The sequence below is a fragment of the Ursus arctos genome, unplaced genomic scaffold (genome assembly GCF_023065955.2).
Source record: "Ursus arctos isolate Adak ecotype North America unplaced genomic scaffold, UrsArc2.0 scaffold_1, whole genome shotgun sequence".
In the NCBI taxonomy this organism is placed as follows: Eukaryota; Metazoa; Chordata; class Mammalia; order Carnivora; family Ursidae; genus Ursus; species Ursus arctos.
This window is the reverse complement of record NW_026622763.1, coordinates 65,448,217-65,474,771: the sequence shown is the minus strand read 5'-3', so window position 1 is coordinate 65,474,771 and position 26,555 is coordinate 65,448,217. Positions and strand designations below refer to the sequence as shown.

General features: G+C 33.5%; 1 protein-coding gene and 1 long non-coding RNA gene across 31 annotated transcripts in view; both read right to left on the bottom strand.

The window, feature by feature from the left end:
- LOC113250677 (uncharacterized) overlaps positions 1–9,394 on the bottom strand; it is a 32,854-nt gene extending 23,460 nt beyond the window's left edge. The window contains exon 1 of the long non-coding RNA XR_003314166.3: positions 9,252–9,394. This is a non-coding gene — a long non-coding RNA (uncharacterized LOC113250677). The remainder of the gene's footprint in view (positions 1–9,251) is intronic.
- Positions 9,395–9,587: 193 nt separating this feature from the next.
- Positions 9,588–26,555, bottom strand: part of GULP1 (GULP PTB domain containing engulfment adaptor 1) — a 248,381-nt gene continuing 231,413 nt past the window's right edge. For 29 of the 30 annotated variants that reach the window (XM_057303366.1, XM_057303398.1, XM_057303376.1 and 26 more), the window contains 3 exons: positions 21,128–21,266; positions 18,121–18,215; positions 9,588–11,559 (listed from right to left, as the gene is read on the bottom strand). In XM_057303366.1, coding sequence (XP_057159349.1) covers positions 11,488–11,559; positions 18,121–18,215; positions 21,128–21,266 — 306 coding nt within the window. In that variant the 3' untranslated portion in view covers positions 9,588–11,487. Of the gene's footprint in view, positions 11,560–18,120; positions 18,216–21,127; positions 21,267–22,898; positions 23,124–26,555 lie in introns of all 30 variants that reach the window. The other variant, XM_057303418.1, reaches the window with a different exon arrangement.

Below are 26,555 nucleotides of genomic sequence, written 5' to 3'. Positions count from 1 at the left end.
CTCAGACTTATTGGAAGCATAAGACTCTCATTGCCCTAATAGTACTTCCACATTCATGTGGCATTTATAATAGCAGCTGTCATTTAAGCTCCTATCTAATTTAGATGCTTCGCATATTCATTTCATTCTTAACTCCACGACTAAATACAATTCATATTTTATAGGTGAGCAGACTGAGGTTTAAAGATATTGTTATTTGTTTTCCTAGGTCACAAAATCAATAAACATTAGAGACATTTAATAAGTATCATGGATTATACTGATGCTTGTAAACTTTTGTTTCCCTCCTAGTCGTTTCTCTCCTGAGGAGCTCGGGAGGAGTCATGTACTTGCTTGGCCAGTGAAGTAATATGTATTCACTTCTGAGCATAAGCGATGTGTGCCGCTGCCGGCAGAAGTGTTGAGTCAGCAAATGACTCGTCATGCCTCTTTTCTCTTTACCACAAGATCGGTAGTGCTGCAGTTAGGGACAGCCTCTTTAGCCTGGAAGAGATCCGCCTTGGAACAGAACTGCCGCATTTTGTAATGACATGCAGTGTGAGTGAGAAATAAACTTTGTTCAGCCCTGATAACGTGGGGGTCACTTGGCACAGCACATCTTGGCCGGCGTCGCTTTACTCGGTACCATCTACGAACAGAAGTCGCTGTGACCTGACTCAACACCCTTTCTATGACTATTACATTCATTCCCTTTGAGTTGTTCACCATGAACAGCTCGTATCTCCCACTGGATTAAAATCTTTCTAAAGGTTAATATAATGCATTAAGTTTGCACTTTCATATTTTTTTCATCAAAATAATTGTTCTACTCAAGGTATGTACGTGGTATCTGCTGTGAATGAATGAGATTATATTCATTTTCATTGTTTTGTGGAGGTTTTTTTGTTTGTTTATTTGCATTTTAATCTATGGCCATACAACCATGTCTAGGTCTTTCCTTCTGCATGGACTTAAGTATATTAAATACCTTACTATTTTTTCATCCCCCCAAGGGTCTTTATTTACCTTTGACAGACACCAGCCCTTAAAAAGAATTAAACAGGGTCTTTGAAATGGCATTGGAAAATGTCATTTGTGACATTTCTACAACTCAAAAAAAAAAAAAAATCTAGTGTTTCTATTGAGTTCCTGTAACATTAATGCACACCCAATGCTGGTTTGACTATCATCACTTCTTTTATTTCTGATGCATTCTAGCCTTTTTTAGGCTTAACAGGCCTTTCTTTTTGTTGCTAGGTCTAGAAAAAACTGGCACTTCTACAGTTAATTTCTTCTTATATCTATATTTTGCTTTTTTAACATTTCGAGTGTTATATTGATAAAAACTTAGCCAGCAAACATATCGGTTACCACATATCTCAAGGAGCTCTTAATATTTTTTTAAGTAAACTTTTAAATTCAGAACAGTTTTAAGATCTACAGAAAAATCACAAATACAGAACAGGGAATTCCCGCTTACTGCACACCAGTGGCCCCATGATTAACGTATTTTGGATTTGTTACAATTAAGGAAATAATACTGATGCATTATTATTAACTAAAGGCCACAGATTTTTCAGATTTCCTTAGTTTTTACCCAGTGTCTTTTTTTCCTGTTTCAGGATCCCACTGAAGGATATTTTGGTTGCTTCTAGTTTTTAGCAATAGTGAATAAAGTTGCAATAAACATACACATACAGGTTTTTGTGTAGACATGTTTTCAAATCAGTCGGATAAATATTTATGAGAGTAGTTGCTGAATTCAATGGTAAGACTATATTTTGTTTTGCAAGAAACTGAAAACCATCTTCCAAAGTTGCTGCACTATTTTATAGTCTCACCAGCAATGGATGAGAGTTCCTGCTGTGCTACATCCTTGCCTGCAATTGGTATTTTCAGTATTTTGGATTTTAACCAAGTTTTATTTAATATGGAAATTCTAGTTAGGAAGAGGCAGATATCATCACGAATAGCCGAATCTTTAGCTTTATGTACTATTTTTTTTCTGAGAATCATTAATCCTAAGATGTTTCAAAGTCCACTTCTGAATACTTTAACAACAGTTATTTTGGGAAACTCAACACACCATTAATATTATCTTTATGCTTAAATGTAATTTTTTCTATAAAAAGAAGTTAGAACCAAAGTTGCAACTAGCAACCAGAGGAATATTCTTTAAGACATGGTATCAATAAGTCAAAAAAAATTAAAAATATAACACTACATAATCCAAAGTATATTACATGATTTGATATTTGAACTATTTCAATGGGAGAATATCTACCACCTTTGGATTTTACAGTCTTCATATAGAAACCCACTTATTTTGTGACACTTTCACATCTATTGGAACAGAGTTGGGAAATAGTAATCAGAAACTTCCATCAATTATCCGCACCATTTCATGTCCGCTGTGAAAACCCTAAGCTAGAACAGTTGATTGTGACTGATCCTTTTATCACAGAACTGGTAGATGATTTCTGCTCTAGAGAATTAACTCGATGGAAAATACTGGATAAAGTTTTTTCTCAATAGTACCATATAGAGAGCGAAATTATAGAGGGTCATCATTTGTATAGGCAAGCTAATTGAAAGAATTTTATGTATAACAAATTGGCATTTTGCAGCATTAAGAAATATACATGAAAATTAAGAAATAGAAACTCATTTTGTGAATTTGTTTTATAAACTCGGCAAACAGCAAGCATGTTTTACGAATGTATATAGCTTCATTGTATTCTTTGTGGTTGTTGTTTTGAAATTTGAAGTTCTTACAAAAGCTTAACCATAGTGGGCCTGTCTGCCTTTCATCCTGAGTCTGTCTCGAATATTGGAATATTAATGGAAATCACATTGTTTTATATTTATAATTGCCCTGGCTCTAATTCATATTAATTCACAACTAGTACGAAGTGTCAGGTAGTAAAGCCAAAAATAACTTATAAAAACATCTGAATAATTATGTAGTTTAAATGAGAAAAAAATGTTAACATGGTGCCCTATGTCCTATAGGAAAAAGACATATTCTGTGACTAAAACTCATTTAGGCAGAATAGAGCTATTTAGAGGCAAACCCCAGCTTGACTGAAGGTATGCCAGACAGGGTTTGCAACTGTTCTTTGTTTAAGACCCTAACTGTAAGAAAAATAAAACTCATTATGAAATTGCTGTTCAACACTGTCTGCTTTAGAACCACATTTCTGCAGTTTGCTAATAACTTCTCCATATTATGCTGATCTGCAATTTTTGAAACCGTATTTTTAACCCAAGTAGTTGGCATAATTTCTAAAGCAACTGCTTTATTCTGGGAAATCTGGCTGCCATGATTAGTGGTTTGACTACAGTGTTTCCATACAAGTAAGTTCCCACTGATGTACTTGTGGTTTCACATATACCAAAAAATATTCTATGATGAGTGCTGGATGGAAAAGACTGTGCATCTCACAATAATCTTTCTGGCCACATAGACATACCACAATTTGTATCAGTAATCTGAAATTTTGGCAGTCACAAGTAAACATTATTCTTGCCAATATATATTCATTATTTATACCATTTTCTTTTGATGTTTTAGCTTTTAGGAAATGAAAGAAAAAGAACTATATCTCTAAAACACCTCTAAAATTTTCATCGAGTACCCTAACCTACTTTAATAATTGCCTTAAACCAAATTCAGGATCACATTTCTAGAAACTTCAGCTCTGTATGTCTATGTGGATATATCTCTCTTGCTGGAAAGGAAGCAGAGAGGGAAGATAAAAGTTGGGGGCAGAAATTTCAATTGTTCCTTCAGACTATGTGCAGTTATGGGCCATGAAAGGATCAGTGAAGGACAATAACTTTTTTTTTTCTTCCAATCTATATCCACCCAGGAGAATAGACTCCAGTCAGCACTAAAGGACCTCATCAGAGAGGCCTTTTAACATAAAGCATCTGTCTTAAGTATTAAAAATGTGACTTCAGTTTTCCTCTTAAATACCATCACAGCTGACCTTTTGAAACAGAACGAAGTTTCTCTCTGCTTGAAATCGCTCATTCTCCTGCAGAACAATAATCAATTAACGCATTTATTTTAATCTCGCTTGGCCTTTCTCAAGAGCAAGCACATTCCAAAATAGTTCTCTGTGTCCTTTAAGTCTTAGTTACATGGTCTCATTTTATGTCCGAAAAATGAACTAGCTATATAGCAAGTTTCCTCATAGTTGTTGAAGAAATAGATAAGTGGTGTTACATGCAAGTCAATATTAAATATTATGTGAGATTAAAAAAAAACACTTGAACATGTAAAATTCATAATGATAAAACATGGTGTTCCCTTTACTTTTCCATGTATTTCGTTTTGTTAGTTGTTAGGCAATTTTCATGCATTGCTTTTGGGGACATTTTTGTCTAATTTTGCTTTGACCTTCTCATTTTTAGTTGGGGAACAGTGCGGGAAACAATCTGGTTTTGATGGAATCCCAAAGTTCTGTGAGTGTGTGTGTGTTCTAAATAAACTCAACTAGGTCGTATGACTCATGCGCTTTCCATGGTCTCACTGACTTTGTTTTAGGTCTACAAGCTTTCTAATTAATTTTATTTGATCAGATAGACATTCTCGATTGCTTCTTTCTGAAAAAAATCAACTGTTTGCTAAGAAGGAGGTCCTGCATTAGAATTTTCAGTAGATTATCTTCCAACGGTTGTACAGATTTGATCAATTTGCATAGCAGGAAGAAATACTCGAGCCCCTTGTGGTTTTCAAGGACAGCTGTTTTCTCTCGTTTCAGCTCTATGATTAAGGCTTAAGGAAGGATTCGGAGTGATGAGAAATACAATTGCTACCTTTGGAAGATTTAACAGGCACGCTAGGGATTTTTACTTTTTTTGCATTTTCTTTTCTTCATAGGTACAGGAAAAAAAGAAAAAAAACTTCACCAAAAAACTACATAAAAGAGTATAGTTCATATGTCAAAGGCAAGTTTTACTTGAATGTATGTCAAGAAAGTATTCTAATATTCACATTCTCACATATAAATCTTCATTATAAAACCTAAGCACATACAAGCAATTCCTATAAAATCCAGAAGGATAACAAATTCTCTGTGAATTTAAATGTTTCTCTTCATGTAAACATATTTAAAATACCTGTGCTTTGATATTTCAGTATAGTAGTATCTTATATACATTTCAACATTTCTTTGCTGGTGTTTTCAAAGTTTAATGTTTACTTGGAAAGAAGAGAGTCCCTGAATTCCTTTGAGACATGCATCATTTATCTTGAAGTTACCCTGAAAATTTGGCAAGCCATTAATATTTTTGAAGAGAACCATAGGCCCATTTCTCCAGTGCAACTACGTGCTGAGATCTTTCAGTGTGTCCCTAGGAGTAAGAAAGGTTGAGAAAGTAGAGAATCTTAGAATCATGCTTTTGCCTTGCACCCAACTTTATTAAAAGGACAGAATTCTATATACGAATTTAGAGATTATAAACAGATACAAAGGCTGGGACAGTTCTGTGGTCTCTGTTGTCCCCTTTTATGACACTGTTGCCAGCCAGATGCACTATTTACCTAGGAGACATTGGTTCAATATTTATTAAGACTAGTATGTAAATAAAAGATGAAATATGTGGTTTCTGTGACATTTTTTGGTTAGTTTGGAGGACTTTGTTCCTTTTTTATGCCAAGAATAGCTAATGTTCATGAACTTCATGAACCCCATTAAATGACCCTCCCGAAGTCACAGCTCCGATCAGAGCTATAACCATAACTGTAACATCACAGTATTAAGTTTAAAATCCTAGTTCAGTGATCAGAGATCAGATTGAGATGTTCTAGAGCAAGTAGTTTAAGTAATCTTATTAAAAACTACTCAAACATTCAAATAAGCTATGGTTTAGAAATTTTCAAACTCAAGTGATTCTAAGTAATATTTATCTTTCCAATTGCCACAGATGGCAGGAAGTAATGAAACAATTGGTCAGCTTATTTTCAGGTATTTTCCTTTAATTCCTTTTATGTCGAAAAGATGAAAACTGCAGGCATTACCAGAGAATTAAAGGAAATTAAAGAGGAATCACTGTAGAAACAGCTTGTTGCATAATTGCATCATACTTATCACTCTCTAGCCTGAAAATGGTCCAAATTGTCTGAAAAATGAACAGGTCAAATATCTGTGCACAGCCACTTGGCCAAGTGTGGGTTAGCTGATATCTCTGAATATTTATGACTATCCCTTCATTACCTGTCTCCTCCCGTTCCCTGTACTGTCTAGCACAACCTAAGCTGCTTTTTTTTTTCAATTAAAGCAGATACCAAGAATAAAATAAATGAAGAACTGAATAGCTAAATGAAGCATGAGTGTGTCTTTGCATTTGTGAGAGAAATCAGTATATGCTGAATCTTGGCCAAAATTCCTCAGCCCACACTTCTTATATATACTTAGCTTCCTAATACCAATTATTTAATGACTTTGATAGTAAAGTGATTTTAAAAATTATATAAAAAGGCAAAATGATACAAAGCATTGAAAAATAACAATTTTAAAGCTGTCCCAGAGTTATATTAATTTTTTCTCAGCTTAGTAGACTTAGTCACAAAATTCTTTTATTTTTTTCCTTTCAAAATGTAGCCAAGAAACAAACATCTTTCTTTGCTTTCTTTGTAGGAAAGAACCAGTCTCTGGATTATTTCCAGGCCATCCAGACAGCTATTTCAACTGGAACAAGTGACCTTTGGAACAGACTAGAACACAGCAGCCTGGCCAGACAGAGAGGAGGGAGTAGTCAACTGGGAAGGGCCCCAACATGTTCCTGTGAAATGTCATTTGAAGTAAGAGACAATAAAAATTAAGGACAAATAAATGAGCTTAAAAATATTTAAAACCAATGAGAACTGTGTGACCACAATATGGGATTCAAGGAAAGATACAGTAGGAGTTAATACACATGCTCAACAAATACAGTTCTCCATTCCTTTCAATATAAGCAATGTCTCTTAATTATGTAATATTCATCTTTAAATCTTCACAGCCCCTTTGAAAACCCAGTAACCATTCGTTTTCCCTCCCTCAGTTGGGCCAAATTTCCTTAGTCTATGATTCTATAGTGGTTGTAGATGCTCTTAGAGAATTGTCAAGATCTTTATTTAGCAAATTATTGCTGCAGTGAGATAAAAGTTGAAATCATGGTAAAGATTTCATCAGCGAGAACAAAGTGATTATCTTCTAATATTCACTTGGAAGGCATGTTGTTCTTTTCTCTCACAGAGAGCGTAAGAAATTTTAGCTCACATCATTAGCAAGAAGCATGCTGAAGAAGCATTCAACTTTTACTGAATGCTTATGGACAAATGTGCTTGGCACCACAGGATATAAAAATGTCAAAGCAAACTTCAAGATTTTTGGAGAATAAATAGAAAAGTTAAAAAAAAACTTTATTAAAATATTTTTAAAAGATTTTCCAAGACAGTATTTTATATATTTTTGCAAAATATATTAATGATAATTCAATAAAGGACAAATTACCAAGAAAATGCTATGGGATATCAGAATGTCCTCTAATAAAGAACTTAATTAGGTATTGAGTACTGGAGCATCCCTTTTAAGAAGGTAACTCCTACAGCTTCTGGCCAAGTTTTCTTTAATGAAAACAGCAATATTTAAAAGGCTTAAATGCATATTGAGAAGTGCCTATAGACTTGTATGTAAACTGGAAAAGTCTGACCTGATGAATTTTGAGTATGCAACTGAATGAACGCCAAAAATGCAGGAAAGGGAAATAAAGTAAATTTTTCCAAATTTTTAGTTATACAGTTATGGTGGACTATTAAGTGACACAGAACCCACTGTTAATGACATAGAAATTCTGCTATTTCAATTTATCATGTAATGTCAGCAAAATTCGAAATGAGACTTTAAACTCAACTCCTTAGGTATGCCATATTTTGCATATTATTTAACGATGATTTAGGAAGTACTGTCTTAGAATCCATGAACCAAAGTGGAAGGAAATGAATCCAGAGAAATGTAATGTCTTCTACTATTTAAATAATATCCATATTTCATAAAAGTTTACTCAAAAGGAAGGACATAGAAGACCATAAATTATTTTAGGTGGTCTCCTTATAAGAGTAAGGAAAGTCACTTTGGATGAATCCAGAGAAAATAAGTTTTACCTGAGGAATTTCTAGAAGTGGGTTACAGTTGGTCCTTAACAATATAAGATCAAGACATGGAACAAGTATATAAGAATTAAGGTTTTGTCCCATTTATGAGATGGACATTGAAGGAGGAAGTTCTTGAGAAATGTATCTGAGCTTATCTAGGAAGGAGAGGACACAAGTTAGGCCTTTCCTGCATGAGATATGGGGATCTGAGGCAATACCCGCCATGCCGATCTCAGTAGTGCGCCAGACAACTCGAAAGGGTGTAGTTTAGGTGGAGTCTGAGATTTAGTTGTCAAAATTGAGTCCAAGATTCTCCAACTAATTTAACAGAGGTTGAAATCCAAAATCATGAATAAATATTGAATTTGGAACTATATATGGAAACACTGGAACAGAAAAATATTAGCAGCTAGTTTTTTTTCATGGTTAAGTAACATCAAAAAGAGTAAAAAAAAAACATTCAGAAATGCAACAATGCAAAATCTATCAGAAATTCTATCTGAAAAATAAATTCCCATAATGTGACCAAAATTTTTTGAAAAAAAAAAAATCCAAATCCCAAATAAAAGAAATAAGAAGAGAAAATTACTGCCATTGGACTGTCTTGACAGTCTCACAGTGGATATCTAACACTGTAGACACTAGCCAATGCTAGGTACCCACATTTAAACATAGTTAAATAGAAATGTCTTCTGGGAAGTTTTTGGTTCACATGGTACTTTAGAACATATTGGTTTTCACCTATTAATTCGTATATTGCCTTACTTTTCCTTTATGATAATAAACTAACCGAAGTCAGGAACCCGGTCATCTTCAATTTAACAATGTTAAGTAAACAAAGTTAAATCTATTAAGCAAACTTACTAGATGTTCTCTTATCCACATACTATATGTTATCACATAAAGTGAGTAATAAATGAATTGTTCATTGGTGTGCAAAGAACATACATGTAAGTCCTGTGAATCTTAAAAATACTTAATATTTTGTTTTTAAGGTTCATGATACTCCAATAAGCCACCACTCAAATCTTTTTATCAAGCCCACTTTTTAAAGACTACCTACCAAGAAACCCTTTGTATTATTACTAGGCTAAAAAGGCTCTCAATTTTGAAAAGAGATACTTACATAACACAGTTATTACACCAGACGCTTCTAGTGAAAGGAACCAAATTATGACCTCTCTCACCAGCAGGATCAAGTCCACTGTTTTCACAACTGAATGATATTTGCTTATAAAGCTAAAATGTGTGTGGGCTGTAAGAAATGAAGTTAAAGGTAAAGTTCATTAATTCTTTTCCTTCCCTTCCTCCCTTCCTCACTCCTTTCCTTCCTCCCTCCCTCCCTCCCTTCCTTCCTTCCACTCTTGGGCTTCATTTTTTGACCTGGAAACTTTGTCATGTAATTAGCTTCAGAATGTTTCTAACTTAACCAGAGATTATTTAATGAGTAAATATACAATTATTTATTTAAAAGCATTTATTCTCAGCAAAATCAAACATCATCGAGTTTACATAGAAATACAATTTTCAACTGGATCTTCATAAAAATGCACTGGTGAAATAAATGTTCATAATTAATGACCAATTATGTACTATTTAGTCATGCCAGTAGCAGAATTGATTACCATTAAAAATTGGTAAAGTAACATATCTTAAGTGTGCAAATACCATCATAGTACTCTATTGTGTTACCATTGGTAATAAATGGCCACTAAATATATACCTATTACATAAAGCTTTTAAAGTACAATAAAAATACAAATTCTATCTGTTAAAAAAAAGCCATTGATACGGCTTCTAAACATCCTCATTATACAAATTCCAAAATACTATATGACAAACAAAATTATAAAGATTCTTCTTTATGAAACATATACTAACCTCTAATTAAGGTACAACTTAGCAGATAACAGAAAACAAATAAGAAGGCTTATATATACCATAGAACATTATGAAGATACATACAAATATAATATTGCATAAGCATATTTGATTTCTTTTCCTAGTGAATATGTATCTTTAGCACTTGATAAAAATTCCCATGAGTAAAAGAAAAATCTGTTTTTGAGTTCTACCCCTAGTCTAAGCTCACATTTTCATTAATTTAATCTATTTTTCTTATGATGCAATGAACCAAATTATAAATTTTAATCATTAATTCTTCTTGCACTGAGTACAAATTAAACTGTTATATAATGGGTAAAGGTATATATAAAATAAACATTTTTAAAGGTCGGAGTTTATCAGCACATTCTGAATTAAGTACAAGAAAATTTTATTGTTCATGTATTCCAAACTGAGAAGTCACTTGATCTTTATAAAAAATGAGATTCTGACTTCAACAAAAACAAAGACAAATTAAAACTGCTAAATAATATTGATGAAGAATAACTGTTACTTATTTTAAAGTATCAAAACTAATGGGGCATCACAAAATAAAATTTGGTGAGAAAATGTTTATCAAAGGAGAAAATATGAGAATAATATTATTTAGTGAGAAAAAAATATATTTGGTAAAGTAAATGTGGGTAACAGACATTGCAACCATAGACAGCATATATCCCAAATGTTTTTTTAAAGAAAATATTAGATCAGATGATGTTTAGATGTCTAGCAATATAACTTATCTCATCAGAAATTAAATTTTAAGTGTTTTGTAATGAGCATATTTTTGCTTTTTTCCATTATCCTTATTTATGAAATAAAAGATTTAGTGTATAACTGAGAATAATAGCTAACATTATTACTTTGCTTTTACTAATAAATACTCTAATTATTTGCTTTAATTATTATTGGAAATTATATTTTTGCTATTTTACCTGCTTAAAATGACCTGCTGGCATTATATTCAAAGTTTACATTTTGCCAATGATAAGAACAACATTTAATACATAAAATGCCACCTGTCTAATGCATGGTAACATGCTTATTGGTTTGAATACAGAACATATTTAGTCTGGCATTGGTATATCTCCTCAAGACTTAGAAAGGTATCATCAAGGTATGGCTTTTGGGAATTAATAATAAACTAGCAGCCTGGAAAATGAACACAAATTTCAAGATGCTAATTATTCAGAACTCAGACACAAGACAGATACTTGGATAATTTGTTTTCTGATTATAAATTCATCTACAAGAGAAACAGAAAGGAACATAAAAGTATGATTTACTTTACAGTGAGTTGTTTTTAAAATAAACGTTCTAGATCAATAACGAAGGACATTTTACTAAAATAATTTGCAAAACGTTAAGATCTTAAAAAATATATTGGCACACACGTACTACCTGTCATAAAGTAATAAGGAATGATGTATATGCATATAAACAAATTTAACACAAATCTGGATCTCTTGTTCTTGACATCAGCACCTGCTGTCTAATGGGTCGAGACAAAATACTGTGCCTTCAAGAGTTAGTCCCATTTTGAACCCCTCCTGTAAAACAGAGTAAAATCATTAAAATAAGAAACGCTCACGGCAATAATAATAATAATATGATAATAATGATGATAATCATGAAATAAAAAGACTGAACAGAAGTTGAAATCTTCATGCTTTGATCGGCTAAGGAATAATATGGCAAATGCTGCCTTGTCAGATTTTTATATCGGTGTGTATCTCAGGCCCATTAGCATTCTAAATATTTTAAATACATGTGAGGTTAGCATGCACGAAAGACAAAAGAAAACAGAAATATACGGAATTAAGTCGTTTTAAGACTTAAATGTTCTTTGTCAGTAAAGTCTACTACGTCATTTTACTGCAACTTAAATCTCCTCTGTTGGCTTTCGGGATCACTATTCATTTAAATATAAGTAAGATAGCTAGACCTCAAATTTGATGAAAAGTTCGAGATAGCCTGATAGTTTTCACCTTTTCTCCCTGGTTACCACTGTCCAGGGCCTGGGTAAAATACTTAATAGTAAACGCAATGCCATATCCTATGGGGAACACAGAACTGCTGGCCACTTTGCCACGGAGCAAGCTTCCTCTACTACTGGTCCTGCTGTTGCTTGTAGTTTTAAGTTTTGCTTTGAGTCCCCCTCTCCCTAGCAAGGTTTAGATGTTTCCGGAAGTTAAGTTGCCCCTGACTTATTGAGAGCAAGTACACAATCTTTTCCTCCTAAGATTTTTTTTTCTTCCAAGTTTTTGTTTAAATTCCAGTGAGTGAACGTCCAGGGTATTCATTTCACGTGGAGGATTTCGTGACTCATCACGGGGATACAACACCCAGTGCTCGTCACAAGTGCCCTAACATTTCGAGTTAAAAGTTAGTGGCAAAAAAGTTTGTCCTCTACTCCGAGCTCTCTTCTTTTTTTGCATAAGGTAATTGGCTATCTTCAATTTTAGCACCTCCTTCCTCCCCACCCTTGCCGGTAATCTGTGCACGCCGGCGAGCAAAGAAGAGGTCAAAAGCATGGACTCACATTAATCACGGGAATTGGGGGCCACATTTTAGAGTGTGGCAGTTCATATATATATATATATATATATATATATATATATATATATATATGTATATATATATATATATGTATATACTTTACCTTCCTCTCTTACTGACAGAACTGGAATTTTGTTCAGGCACGTAATGTGTAGTCAGGGGTGACCACATGACACATTACTGGTGAGTGAAATGTAAACAGCCTATTCCCGCAGAAAATAAAATGTCTCTCAGACAGAAGGCTTTTGTCCTCTGTTCTCCTTCACATTTTATTTCATTAGACTGCATCTACTTGTGCGTTAGCCAATGGTGTTTCTCTTTGCCTTCCCCCAAACTACTTTCATTCGCAACAGGTATCTAACGTCCTTATTACAAATCCAGTGTACGCATGCCCAGAGAGAGGGAGAAATTCATAAACCTGCAAGCCACACTTCATTCGTTCTTAACGTTCAGAATGCTCTTCATTGTATCTACAGCAGAAAGACCACGGGGCAATGCCACCACCGCAAAGGTTTTGCAAAACTTCTTCCCAGCACTCAGAATACAAATTATAGTCAGCTGAGTAAAAGTCAGAGTACTTACCATTGTTTTTTTAAAGCCTCTTTTTATCACAAGAAGAAATATTTTGTTATATCTATGCTGCCAAATACTTAGAGACGTCGATACTTAAAGCTAAAGATAGTGTAAATTAACTGGTTTGTATAAGTATTTTATTTGGATATGTGAGGATCTGTGTACTATGTCTTCTGGCATAGAGATAGAAGATATAGATAGATAGATAGATAGATAGATAGATAGATAGATGATAGATAGATGATAGATAGATAGATAGATGATAGATAGATGATAGATAGATAGATAGATAGATAGATAGATGACAGATAGATATAGATAGATAAGATAGATAGAGTGGATTTATATTAACTTGGAAAGGTTTGATACTATACAGTGTTTTAAAAATTTTCTCAGTTCATTCTGAAATGAAACCACTATCATTTCAACTACCCTGAAAATACTATTTATCAATGTGTTTGTGTTTGAACGGCAGAATAGCAATCATAGTAATACAGGGATCGGTCACTATTTCAGTAATAAAAAAAATGTATATATTTACAAGAATATCTCCATAGTGATTTTATAAGGATCCCTTTGGAGTCCCCTTTGTTTCATTTAATTAGCCCTACTAACAGACACATAATATTATTTCTCTCCTTGGTTTTCTTTACTCCTAACATAAAATTTCTCACAGTTTCTGACCTTTCCTCCCAGGTCTCATTTAGTGTATCATGATTTGATGATCACTGAATCTTAGGTTTCCATACCCTTTTGAATTTTAAAACTCTGGATGAAAACAAAGCTTTATTTAACTTATGTAGTGATAGAAATTATCGTAAACTCGTATCACGCAAAAGGTAACTTTATTATTAACATATTACTAATAATATACTTTTTTAATGAAATATTTTGCCCTGTTGCATTTTCTTATTTTGAAATAGGGAGAAAAGCATGTCAAGGAAGGAAAAGCCAGTCTTCTGCAAGAATTGTTCATACATTGAGGTATGTCCTTTGAGTCTCCTTTTTTCCTATCTCTACATTTTTAAAAACAGTTTTAATAATAATATAAAAAACATATATTATACATAACTTTCTTATTTATTTTAATGTATCACATATATATAATTTCCTATATTCTTTTTAAAACTTAGTGGAACAAACATTCCCTATTGGGTCCCTGTAAAACTAATTTAATGATTATATAATGTTCTATTAATTTTTTTAAAATTCAAGTATAGTTGATAATAATATTATATTGGTTTCAGGTGTATAATAGAGTGATTCAATATTTATATACATTATGAAATGTCACCACAATACGTGCAGTTACCATTTGTCACCATGAAAAGTTATAATATTATTGACTATATTCCCTGTATTTTTCATCCCTGTGATTTATTTACTTTATAACCAGAAGTCTCTACCTCTTTACCCTGTCTCTTCACTTCTCTTCCTTCTAGCAACCACCAATGTATTATTTTTAATGTAATTTAACTGTTTCCAGTATTTCATAATTATGAATAAAATTAACTAGAAACTTTCCACATTTATAGTCCTTTTCTTCTCAGAAGAGATTGCATTAAAGTTTCTGATCTCAAATAAAAATATTAGTGTTACTAACAAATTACTCTCCAAAGGGATGCTATAAACTGACCGTGGCCCAGCAATGAGTTAGAAATCTTGTCTCATCACAATTTCGCTTGTACTGATTATTAGCAAGGAAATAAAATGTTTGATTTGGTTGATTAAAATAGCATTTCTCATTCTTTATTTAATTTATAGATTTTCTTTGGCTAGATTGAACACGTCTACGTGCGTTATTAGCCACTTGTGGTCTTTTGTGAACTGCTGGGTTCTTATTTATTTGGTTGTTAATTTTCTAATTATTTGTTTACTTACCTTAATTATGTTTATGCGATATATTTATATATTTTTAAAGAGAAAGGAAAAAATTTACAAAAACCTATAGAAACTATAAAACGGCATATTTTTCTTTTCCTTATAAAAATTTCTTTCCAATTCAAAAGCCTTATAAATATTCTACTGCATTTCAAGCATTTTAAACTGACTAATCTTTCTGAAATTTACTTGGCTATTTATTGTAAGTTACAGCTGTGCAGGGATCTTCTACCGAATTATTAACCAGCTGACTTAACACCCCTTCATGCAAAATTCTTTCATCCTTTGTGCCAAGCTTCTTTTTTAATGTATTAAATTATTATAACTTAGAGGGTACACTTCAGGCTATCAATACTACTTAACTGATTTGCCTCTCAGTGACACGTACCAGGAAGTTTAAATTATGTCAAATTAAATAATGGCAATATTGATTTCAAATAAATACTTAATTTTCTAACAATTTATAATAAAATATGACTTCACATTTCTGCTTAAATTCTGACACACACAAGATACTTTTCTGATTTCCTCTGTAAGTAAAAGAGAAACCTCAAATATCTCATTAGGCTTATTAGCACAATATTATGTATACAACCCACTGCACTGTACCGTTTTTACATTATATACAAAGATCAAAATAGTAGCCAATGTGCGCATTAGCTTAATTAGGCTAACAAGATTAATAACAAAAGTTGTCACAGACTTTAGATGAAGAAAATATTATTTTATTTTCGTTAAAGTGACCTTGCAAGTAAATCTTGAACTAAGAAAAACCAAACCAAACCAAACCAAAACAAAAAACCAGACAAGCAATGAAGTGGACAATGCAAGAGAGACTATATCATTGAAAAAAATAAAAATACGGATTGTAAAACCTCTTTAAACACAACAATCAGAAACATCCGTGTGAAACTGCTGTTTGAATATTAAGTTAAGCATGCAAATATTAAGGTTTTAGCTTTAAGAAGTGGTAAGTTGTTTAAAATTATGAAAATAATATACCAACCATCTCTGGCGCTACCCACCATGAAAGCAGAAAAGAATAAAAAAGACATTAAGAAAATATTAGAAATGGCAAAAACAAAACCAGGAGCAAAAATACCACAGCTTAACATTATTTAACTAACACATCACTACATCATTCCAATACAGTGTCTCTCAAAGTTAGTTCCTACAAAACTCTGCAAATGTAGGTTTACTTTTAAAAATCTACAGAATTTTTTTCAGTCTTGTGAAAATGAAAAACACATTGATAGAAAAGTAGTCTTTGTGATTTGCATAATGCTTGAGAACAAATACCCCCACCTCAGAGCCCATGTTTGTGTTTGTTCTTACAAAAGCATTAGTCCCAAGCGGCACAAACCTAACCGTTGAAACTGTGAAAAAGGAAAGGGACTGCTTCCATATGAAATAAATAAAATATTCTTGCTAAATAATCACGCACCATTTGAGTGAAAGTTTCATAGTATCTGAAATATAGAAAAGAGGGAGAGAAATTGTACCACCAAACAGGGTATGTGCTGACAACAATAGAAGTTTGCCATCGGTGGTTTTGGTTTCGGCCAAAGAACATCACCTTTCCTGTTGAAGTTCTTAACTTGAATTTTATTAGGTATTGTAATTTTGCTTCTAATTAATTTATAATTTTTGAATTAATAGTTGTATAGGAGCTGTAAGGATAAGTTATTTGTAAGTTTTTTGGTAAATATTTAAGAAATGTTACAATTTAAGTCAATATAAAGGATTTAAAATCATTTTTTCATGTAAAACAAAATTATCCATCACCCAACTTAAGAAATTCTCTTTTAACATATTCTTTGAAAATCTCAAGGCATGTGTTAAATAATCCAAGTGTCAAGATGCAGGCATTATTATATCCAGAACAATAAGGAAATTCACATAAAACCTAGAAAAGAAGATGACTGCTTCATAGCTGTAGTCCAAAATGGGTGGAAGGATATTTATATTATCTTTCTAGGAAGGGGTGTTTCACCAGTGTTAGAAGATCAGAATCCACCGTTAATTGTTTTGTCCAGGAAATGAAGCACAGAGAATAAATCACCTAGTAAATGGGAATGACTCCTTCTCTTCACTGCCTCTTCTCCATCAGCTTCATGTAATTGGTCTTTGCCTATGTTCTACCATATAAATAGTCTTTTCGATAAATAATAAGATATAATAACTTCACTAAAATGTAAGGGCAAATATAAAGAGAAGATTTTTTTTTTCTGGTGCTTTTAACACTATTTCTTTTCTTTTCTTTTTTTTTTCTTTTTTTAAAGATTTTATTTATTTATCTGACAGAGAGAGACAGCCAGCGAGAGAGGGAACACAAGCAGGGGGAGTGGGAGAGGAAGAAGCAGGCTCCCAGTGGAGGACCCTGATGTGGGGCTCGATCCCAGATCGCTGGGATCACGCCCTGAGCCGAAGGCAGACGCTCAACGACTGTGCCACCCAGGCGCCCCTTAACACTATTTCTTAATCATGGCCCACTGTAAAAAGTTTTTTAAAACCAGTATCTTCACACTTCTAGTACAACTAAAAATTGAAAAATAAAAGAGGGAGAGAGAAGTGAAAACCCAACCGGACTACATTACTGAAGAAGTTGTCACTGGTACAGGCTTGTCCAGTAAGGGTCCAGAAGTTACAAACCATGGCTGCAATGCTACAATGCCTCTTTTAAAAGAGACTGAGTTTACTCTCACTAAGATTTTCCTTCATCTACCCATTCACAATTTGAATTTCATAACTGGTAAAACTGAGATGAAATCTTGTAAACCTAGTACAATTACGTTGTAATTTTTGGATTTCAAAGTAATGAACCATTAGAATCCATGTAATTTTGTATAAAAAAAGAACCACCTTATTGCCATTGTAAATTGCACTATTAAAAACAAAACAAAATAAAAACTTATCCTTATCATGTGTAGGAATATTTTTAGGACTAAATGGATATTAATATTTGAAAGAAATTGTTTCAAGTAAGTTTTTATAGTGATAATAATTCAAGAAAAGGGTAGTTTTGGTATATAACATTCTCCGTGTCCCATATTAAAAAGAAATAAACCATTTATAGGCCAATCTGTTATAACAGTTACCTGCATCTCATCTAATTTTGACTGAATATCTGGAGGGAAATCCCCTGCTCCGCAGTTAAATGGGTCAAAAGGTTCTGCTCCAAACAGGTCCCGTTCTAAAAGGAAGAAAATAATTTAGTAAATGAAATGACAAGAAGTAAGTTGGGGTGAGTTAGGTTTCAAAGGCAGGAATATATAAAGAACTACTCACATGGCCAAATGAGTGCCTACCCACACACACTTTAATGCTGGGCTTTCCTGAGCTTAGACTAGTTAAACACCAACAAAGAAGCAAAGATCCATTTTATGACAATATTAAAAACTGTTTGGTTATAAGGAATTATTATCCAGAGAGGCTTCTGTGTGTTTAATTAAGACTTCTCAATATCAAATTCACCAAACATTTGAAATTACTATATTACAATACCTGTATTTTTACTGAAGCAATTTTAATTTACTACAATTAATATATTACTTATTGAGACTTCCCTATTCCATTTACTGATGCCTTTGTAACACAATAGATAGTGATGCAAGACGAGGGACTGAGGTAGATTGGTGAATAGTTTTACTCATAGCTCATTATAACTTAATCTCATATTTACTTAGAGAGAGTTGAAGGCACATTATCTCAGGTACAATGAAATTATGTCACCTTCCTAAATAAACACAATGGGACAGGTTCTTTAAAAATGTCTCCTATCCCAGAAACAAATTTCTTTTTAAAAATAGCAATAATGGAATATCAAAAAGCTCTCTGTAACATATATTCTAAAGTATGCATTTTTTAACCACTAAAGAAGTGTCAAAGTTAAAATTGATGTTTATAATTGATAAAACTATGGCCTGTTGTTTAAAAATTTTTAAATTATGAAATTTCTTTCTTCTGAATCAATTCCTATATGAATATTACATATATATGATATACTATACATAGGTATTCTATATGGGGAGGGGTGTTATTATTACTGTTGTTATTTTCCTCAGTCTGATGTTGCTTAGGTAATAAATCAGAACTTGGAGAACAAAGGAGCTTTGGAGGACTGCCTTGGTTACCACTATACCACAAGCCCGCCCAACAATGCTTTACACATGATAGATGTTTGTGAAAAGAAATGAATAATGAAAAGGAAGAAGAGCTGATCAAGAGGAATGGAGATTTTCATTAGAGGCATATCTCATTTTATTGTGCTTTGCTTTATAATGCTTCACAGATACTGTGGTTTTTTACAAATTGAAAAGGTTTGTGGAAATTCTGTATCAAGTAAGTCTGTCTGTACCATTTTTCCAACAGCATTTGCTATTAAGATAGATAGATATGGTATAGGGGTATCTAGAATTCTATCATCTATCTATCTATCATCTAATCTATCTACCTCTCTAGACACAGATAGGTAGCTCATTGTACTTACTGAACTTTGGCCCTCAGGATCATCAGATATTAAAAAATGTAGCAAGGTGTTACTTCAGTTTCTCATTAAAAAATTCCCTAAAACCATTTACGCATCTTTGCCTAGATTTTTCAAAGGCATATCGAATTTATCAATTGTCTAAAATGGAATGCACTTTCCACCTTTTCTATCTCTAGTTTTCCCTGTTAACAAAATCAGTCTAAAATCCTGAACCATAATTGATTATGAACTCTCAATCACCAACGTGATAGATTATTCCTTCTAAATATTTTCAAATCTATTTCTTCTTCTCAATTTATATTTTGACTTGGATTAAAATCTTTTGTAGATACATAGCTAATTTATATTTCAAATTCCAGCTTATAACCGAAGTCTAGCATATATGTTATACAAATGCCCATTGGACTAAATAAATGAATGAGTAAACCAGTGGTTAAGTCCAAGGAATTAAAAAACAGTAAAGGAAGAGATCTGGGACACTCATAAAGACAAAAAAAATACCCTATTATGATATCAGGATATTGGCAACATTTGCTAAAAACACAGTATGGCATATATATTATGGATTATTTCCTGAAAAAATATTGTGCATTGGCACAAAATATATTCAAAGGAATTTAAATATATATTTCACTTATGTAAAAATACTGACATATTTTTGTAAACTGATTTTTAAAGTTTCTAATGATATTACTGTGCATTTACAAATTAATTCTCTAAAATTTCTTGAATATCTAACGTGTAATATATTTTGGTAAGTTCAACGGAGAAAACCAATAAATTAAAGCATACTTTAAGCCCAAGACATACTTTAATACTATAGACATACTTTAAGCCCAAGCTAAAACTTCAGAGTTATACTGAAAATGTCTTAATGTGAATCAGAGAGGATGCAATAAAGCATAATATGTAAAACTCTCTTTTCTTCAGTTTCCCTTTGGACAAAATGACTGAGCATGGCCATTGGACTATTCTTTATGTTTCTGTGACAGGGCACAGATCAAAATACAATCACAACATTGAAAATGAGCATCTGTTGGATGCTTTCTAATTCATCATCAAGAGACTCTAATGTTCCTTCCAAATGTATAGAAGATAAATCAGAAAATTGATGCATGCAGAGTATTTTAGATATCAAGAGAGAACACCTATATACGGTTAATAAATAAACACATCATGAATTGATATATTTATATATTTCTTTAACTAAGAATATTCATATACTCTATGGTAACAAAAAATTTACACTGAGCTCTACTAAACATGTCAAAAATATAAAATAATTACCGCCAAGTTGTTTTTAACCATTAAAACATTAGAAGTATAATCCCTAATATAATAAAATACACTTAAATGCTTTGTATTGATAGAAATACCCCTATACCAAAATATCATTTTTCATAAAGTAGTTTCAAATGCAACAGTGATGTCTTTAGTAGTATACTCTGAATTATAAACTTAAATATGATTAGCTGATTTGGCACAAATAAACATAATTCTTTGGTAATTAACACTTTTAGTGAACTTAAAATATGTAATTTTCCATAAAGTATCAATTAAACATTTAAAATGTACACAAATATAGCAAAGAATATTGATTTGTTTAGAAAGCTTACTAATCTCAGTAGATCTACTAGGTATTGGAGGAGGCTGTGTGCCGTTGCGAGTAGGTGTTGAAGATGGGTGTGATATTGGAGAAAATGGTATCATATCAAAGATGTCAGTGGAGGGTGACTTAGGTGTCACACTGCCCGCCTGCAATGAAAATAATGTGAATTAAGGCAGTATTTCAGGTAGACACACTACAATGCTAAATATTCCATATGCATAGAGAACATATATGAACAACAAATTCAGTTGAATTATATGAACTTGCCATTTTCTAGATTAAACGTTGGCAATCCATATGATTTAACCAGTCATAGCAAATGTTTATTGGCAAGAAAGCAACAGAAAAGTCCTGCAACAATGACCTCAAAGATGATGGCAAAAATGGTGACAACACTACTCTAGATAGATATAAAAGATATTGAATTTTTTGGTATATCTAGAAACAATTCCCATTTGTATCAGAAAATTGAAAATATTAGAAACTATATAAAAACATGGTATCAGTAATATATATTCCATAAGTTGGAAACAAATAATTGAACATAAGTAAGGCACCTTCTTAAATATCACCATTCAAATGCAATTGATAGCAACTTAAAAAATTTTTGAAGAGTATAAGTTAATTTGTATTTTTAACTACAGTGACAGCCAACTATTATGTTCACTGCAGTGCCTTTTATTCCTGGGTAAGAGTTCATTAAGTTTTCTATGATAAATAGCTATCTTGCAAAATAAATTAATAATCAGTAAATATACCACCAAAATCATCGTTATCTGGGTTGGTCTGGACCAGGATGTAACCCAGGAATGAAACAATCATCACTTGGATTGTCATTCAGGGGTAAAAAATACACACACACACGTGCAATCATACAATTCTAGAAAAGAAAGAGAGTTACCATTTTGGAGAGGAATAGTAAGAAAAAACTTGTTTTTCCTCAAAGAACATGAACAGAGATTATTTTGCATGTTTCACAGTAAAATTAGACTTTTCAGAATATATTTATTTTTCTGACTCACAGGTAATTAAAGTAATGGAAGAAAATTAAGGCTGATTGTTTGTAAAGAGTGACAGGTTTGCTATTCAGCTAATATGACTGTTGGTACATTCTTCATGCAGGAAAATTGGTGTCATCTCCTTTTCTTTAACAACATGCTCACTTTATCAGCCAAAAATACTGTCTAAAGACTTTGAGGCAACTTTATCCCTTAGCCACTTCCTCCAACTCAGGAATATTGTTTTCCTGATCAACCCATCCCTCTGTCTGTCCTGGCTTCCCTGTCTCTCCTTTTTCTCAGGATATAAAGATACTCAAATCTTGACTGTTCTTGAAAACAAAACACAACAACCAAAAATGTCTTTACTTCTCTATCCTCCCATCTCTTACTCTTTCCCTCAAGGTTAACTTCCTTGGAAGAGGTACTAACTCATATCAATTGAGATATTGCTCTTTTTTTTACCATACGCCACTACAACTGCTTTTACCAATATCACCAATGACCTAATTTCCCAGTTGCCATATCTGAGGGTCCTTTGAAGTGACCTGTCCTAATTCGCCTTTCTGTGGATTTGTACACCATCACTACTCTCTACTTGAAACTCTGATATCAGGTACCCAAAGGAAGCAAAAATGGCACACAAAGTTGCCAGGTCCCATCACATTAATTCAAGACATACCTGATGTTTTTCACTATGATATAAATGGCACATTTTAGTGGAGTTTACAAAAAAGAATGTGGGATAATAAAAAGAGAATTTTCTGCTTAGCAAATTACATGAGGTCTTGGGAGGCTGCTCTCACTGATTGGCTTGGGAAGGCCACACTTAGAAGGTGGTGGTATTAACAGTCCCAATGACAGTCTGGAATCAGGCGAGTTGACAGGAGTGACAGTAATGGAAGAAATATTTAGACAGGAAGATGAATCATCACTACTACGCCAGAAAGAAGATGAGCATCTCTGAAACCCATGTTGCTCATGGTCAGACATTTTGTGCAGCAGCTGTAAAGGAATGACAGAGAAATACACTAAGGAGAAGAAAGAAGACATGGAGGAAAAAGGAAAAGGTATATATGAAAATTTATTTGTAAAATGATATTTTGTGCAAAGAATAATCTCAAAATAACTTTACTACATTTTTTTTTAAAAAAGCTTGAGTGTATTTTCTTATTGCAACAGTCCTTAGATTCCAGAATGTTTAATTTGACCATTTTTCAGTGGAATATTACATTTTTCAATATTTAAATAAAATGCTGCATCATTAGGACTTGAGAGAAAGACAATAAAGAGGAAAGCTTAATGATTTATTTCAAGGAGAGCTTCGGGATAATGACATGGGAAAAGGAATCATAATAATAAGAAAAAAACAGTCACTGAAGTAAAGTTTTGTAAAAACTAATGACTTTGTAGAATTTTCAAAAAGGGTTACTACAACCATTTTTTTTTTAAGATTTTATTTATTTGACAGAGAGAGACAGCCAGTGAGAGAGGGAACACAAGCAGGGGGAGTGGGAGAGGAAGAAGCAGGCTCCCAGCAGAGGAGCCTGATGTGGGGCTCAATCCTATACCGCCGGGATCACTCCCTGAGCCGAAGGCAGACGCTTAACGACTGAGCCACCCAGGCGCCCCACAACAATCATTTTAAATTTAATCCTCAAAACATTTTTTGAGATATTTGTATTAGTAATGTTATGTCTTTCTTGTAATAAAGATATGAGAATCAAGGCCCATAAATTGTGATTTATTCTTCTATGAGGTAAGAAGCTGAGCCTAAATTTAAAGTAATCTGACTCCAGTCATCAGGACCTTTCTGTAGGTTGTGAGTTCCAAATGGTAAGACTTCTCAGGGATGGGCAAGCAGGGGTGCGATATCAAGCATCTCAAATAAATGAGATGGTAAATAATCAGATAATCAGGAAACGGTACACTATACTGGATCTGCACATCAGTTTTTGGATCGCTTTTATAAGTTATTTACATTATAGTAAGGAAAGCTACTGTCAAAAGCTGAGCTTGTAGAACTGAGCTGTCAGAGTGGTCAATTAAAACGACAGCCAAAATGAAAGTAGTAATTCAGCCTTTATTCACTTACTGCTATAGTATAAGCGAGAGGCCAGAAAGATGGTGCTGGCTTCATCAATGTCCCTTTTTTCCCGGAAAATGGCGCTGGGCTAAGGTCAGAAGTATCAGTGCAGAAGCAAGTCACTGTCTCTCTGCTGAGGGAGCCCTGAACTAAAGGTCCTGATGGGTGTGTTGTGTTGTGTTGCGTTTGTTTGTTTTGTTTTAAGAGAAGGGGACAAGCCAGGTAGAGGGAAAGGAGAAAGGGCTGAAGCGGAAAAGTACTGAATACTGAATCAGAGTGGAAAGGAGTCTTCAAGGCCCTCATAAGGTGGGCTTGACAGCGGCGTGTTAAAAAGGTCATGGCCAAGAGCCTCTACAAAGGAGGCCTCTGAATAGAGGCACCAGGGCTGGGAATGCAGACAGGCTACGCGGAAGAACACAGCAGGCCCAGGGGCTGAGGCCTGAGTCCATGAGGCCTGAGTTCCTGAGGCCTGAGTCCCTGACTACAACTCCTCCACACCGTGCACTGTACCTGGTGTGGGGAGGGCAGTTCCCCCGGGAGGCTTGCCAGGTGAAGCTTTTGTAATTGCCTGTGACAGAGCCTGACAGGATTGTGCTGGGGCGGGACTTCTCAGCTACAGGTCACACTTCAGAGATTTTTTAACACTAACAGGATTTTGAGGAAGCCAACACAATATGGCTTTTGATAACCTCATAGTGAAAGGTTATAACCAAAATGATAGGAGAACCCACAAATGTGAAGGAAGTTTTTAAGCTAAGAGTCACCTCTCCACGCATTTCTCAAAGCTGAGGGGGAAAAAAGTCAGTGTAAAGTGAGAGATTTAAGTTGAGGGAAGGGTTCAGTGTGGTAGCAAAATCTCTGATGATCTGAGTTATATAATTTATCATTCTATTAATATATATATACAGTTACATAATTACTGTTTCCCCTATTGCTCTCCATAGGGATCTATCTATAGATATGTGTACATGTATTCATTTATATATATAATTTTAAAATCTATTTTATAGTCTACGCAGTTAACTGTGTAATTTTGTGATTGGTGGCCACATTTTACTTAATTTTAAGTGACAACTGTAAGCTCCTTGTGGACACGATTTTTCTAAACTTTATATAAAAGACATATTTTCTAAAAGCTATATAGCACCTCAAAATAGTAGACATGTAATAAATTGTCAATGTATATTTATTGTCTAATTTATACTAGAGCAACTTTTAAACTTAAACTATAAATTGATAAGAATGTTTATAGTGGCTGAAATATAATATGATATTAAGCGGAAGTTGTTCTTAGGCCAAAATAACCTAACTTTTAGGTGCTCTAGTATTTTGTGATAGTGTTAATATTATGCCTTCTACTTACTCTGAGAATGAATACTTATACAGATGAGGAATGTATATAATATGAAAATAATCAGATTTTTAAATACCCTACTCAAGAAGTATTTTCATATCCAAAATGGTAAAACTTAGATATCTATAAATAGTTGCAGTATCTAAAGTTTAAGACTCTAACACTAACCATCACAGGTTTCCTTTGGGCCATCAGTAATGGAGATCTGGTCAACTGGCATTTGTTGCTTGGGTCACACAGATCTTTTAATACATTGTATTGGTTGCTTACAGGTAATGTTAAGAGATTGCACATTAATACCTAGAGCTTTTGTTGAGAAGTTACAAAATCTAGAAAGTAGGCCCACAGACCTACACGAAAATAACTGACTGGTAGGAACTGCTGTGCCTTTTAAGTTGGGTATATGCTCTCCAATTCATCACCACCACCATATGCCCACTACATATTTATGTCACAGCCTGAGCTCTGTCGATGTCTGAGTTTGTGATTCCTAACCTAGAAACGATTCAAATCAAGGAATTAAACATTACATCTGTTAAATATTTTGAGTGGTGTTTCTAAATTTAGAGGGTCAGGAGCTAGCCGTTTTTTAAGCTGCCATTTTTAACTGGTTCAGGATATTTATTTTTTTAAGAAATTAAATACATAGTTTAGATGAAGACAGCTTGATATTTTTATTTTGTGTCTTCTTCAGTATTTTGACAAATGGCTAGAAACCAGAATTTGTGGACTCTCTTACAGAAACTCATGGCACCACTGTTTAGTCTTTTATGCTCATAATTCCAAGTGCTTTAATCTTTATGAAGGTACACAGGATCTGATCCCATTCTAAGGGAATGAGGAGCTCTACGCTCAACCACCACATGTTAATTTTGCAGACATTGCTAGGTTCTTAAGGCCTATTAAAAATGAGTGCCCAGGGATGACCTGGGTGGCTCAGTCGTTAAGCGTCTGACTCTTAATTTCATCTCAGGTCATGATCTCAGGGTTGTGAGAT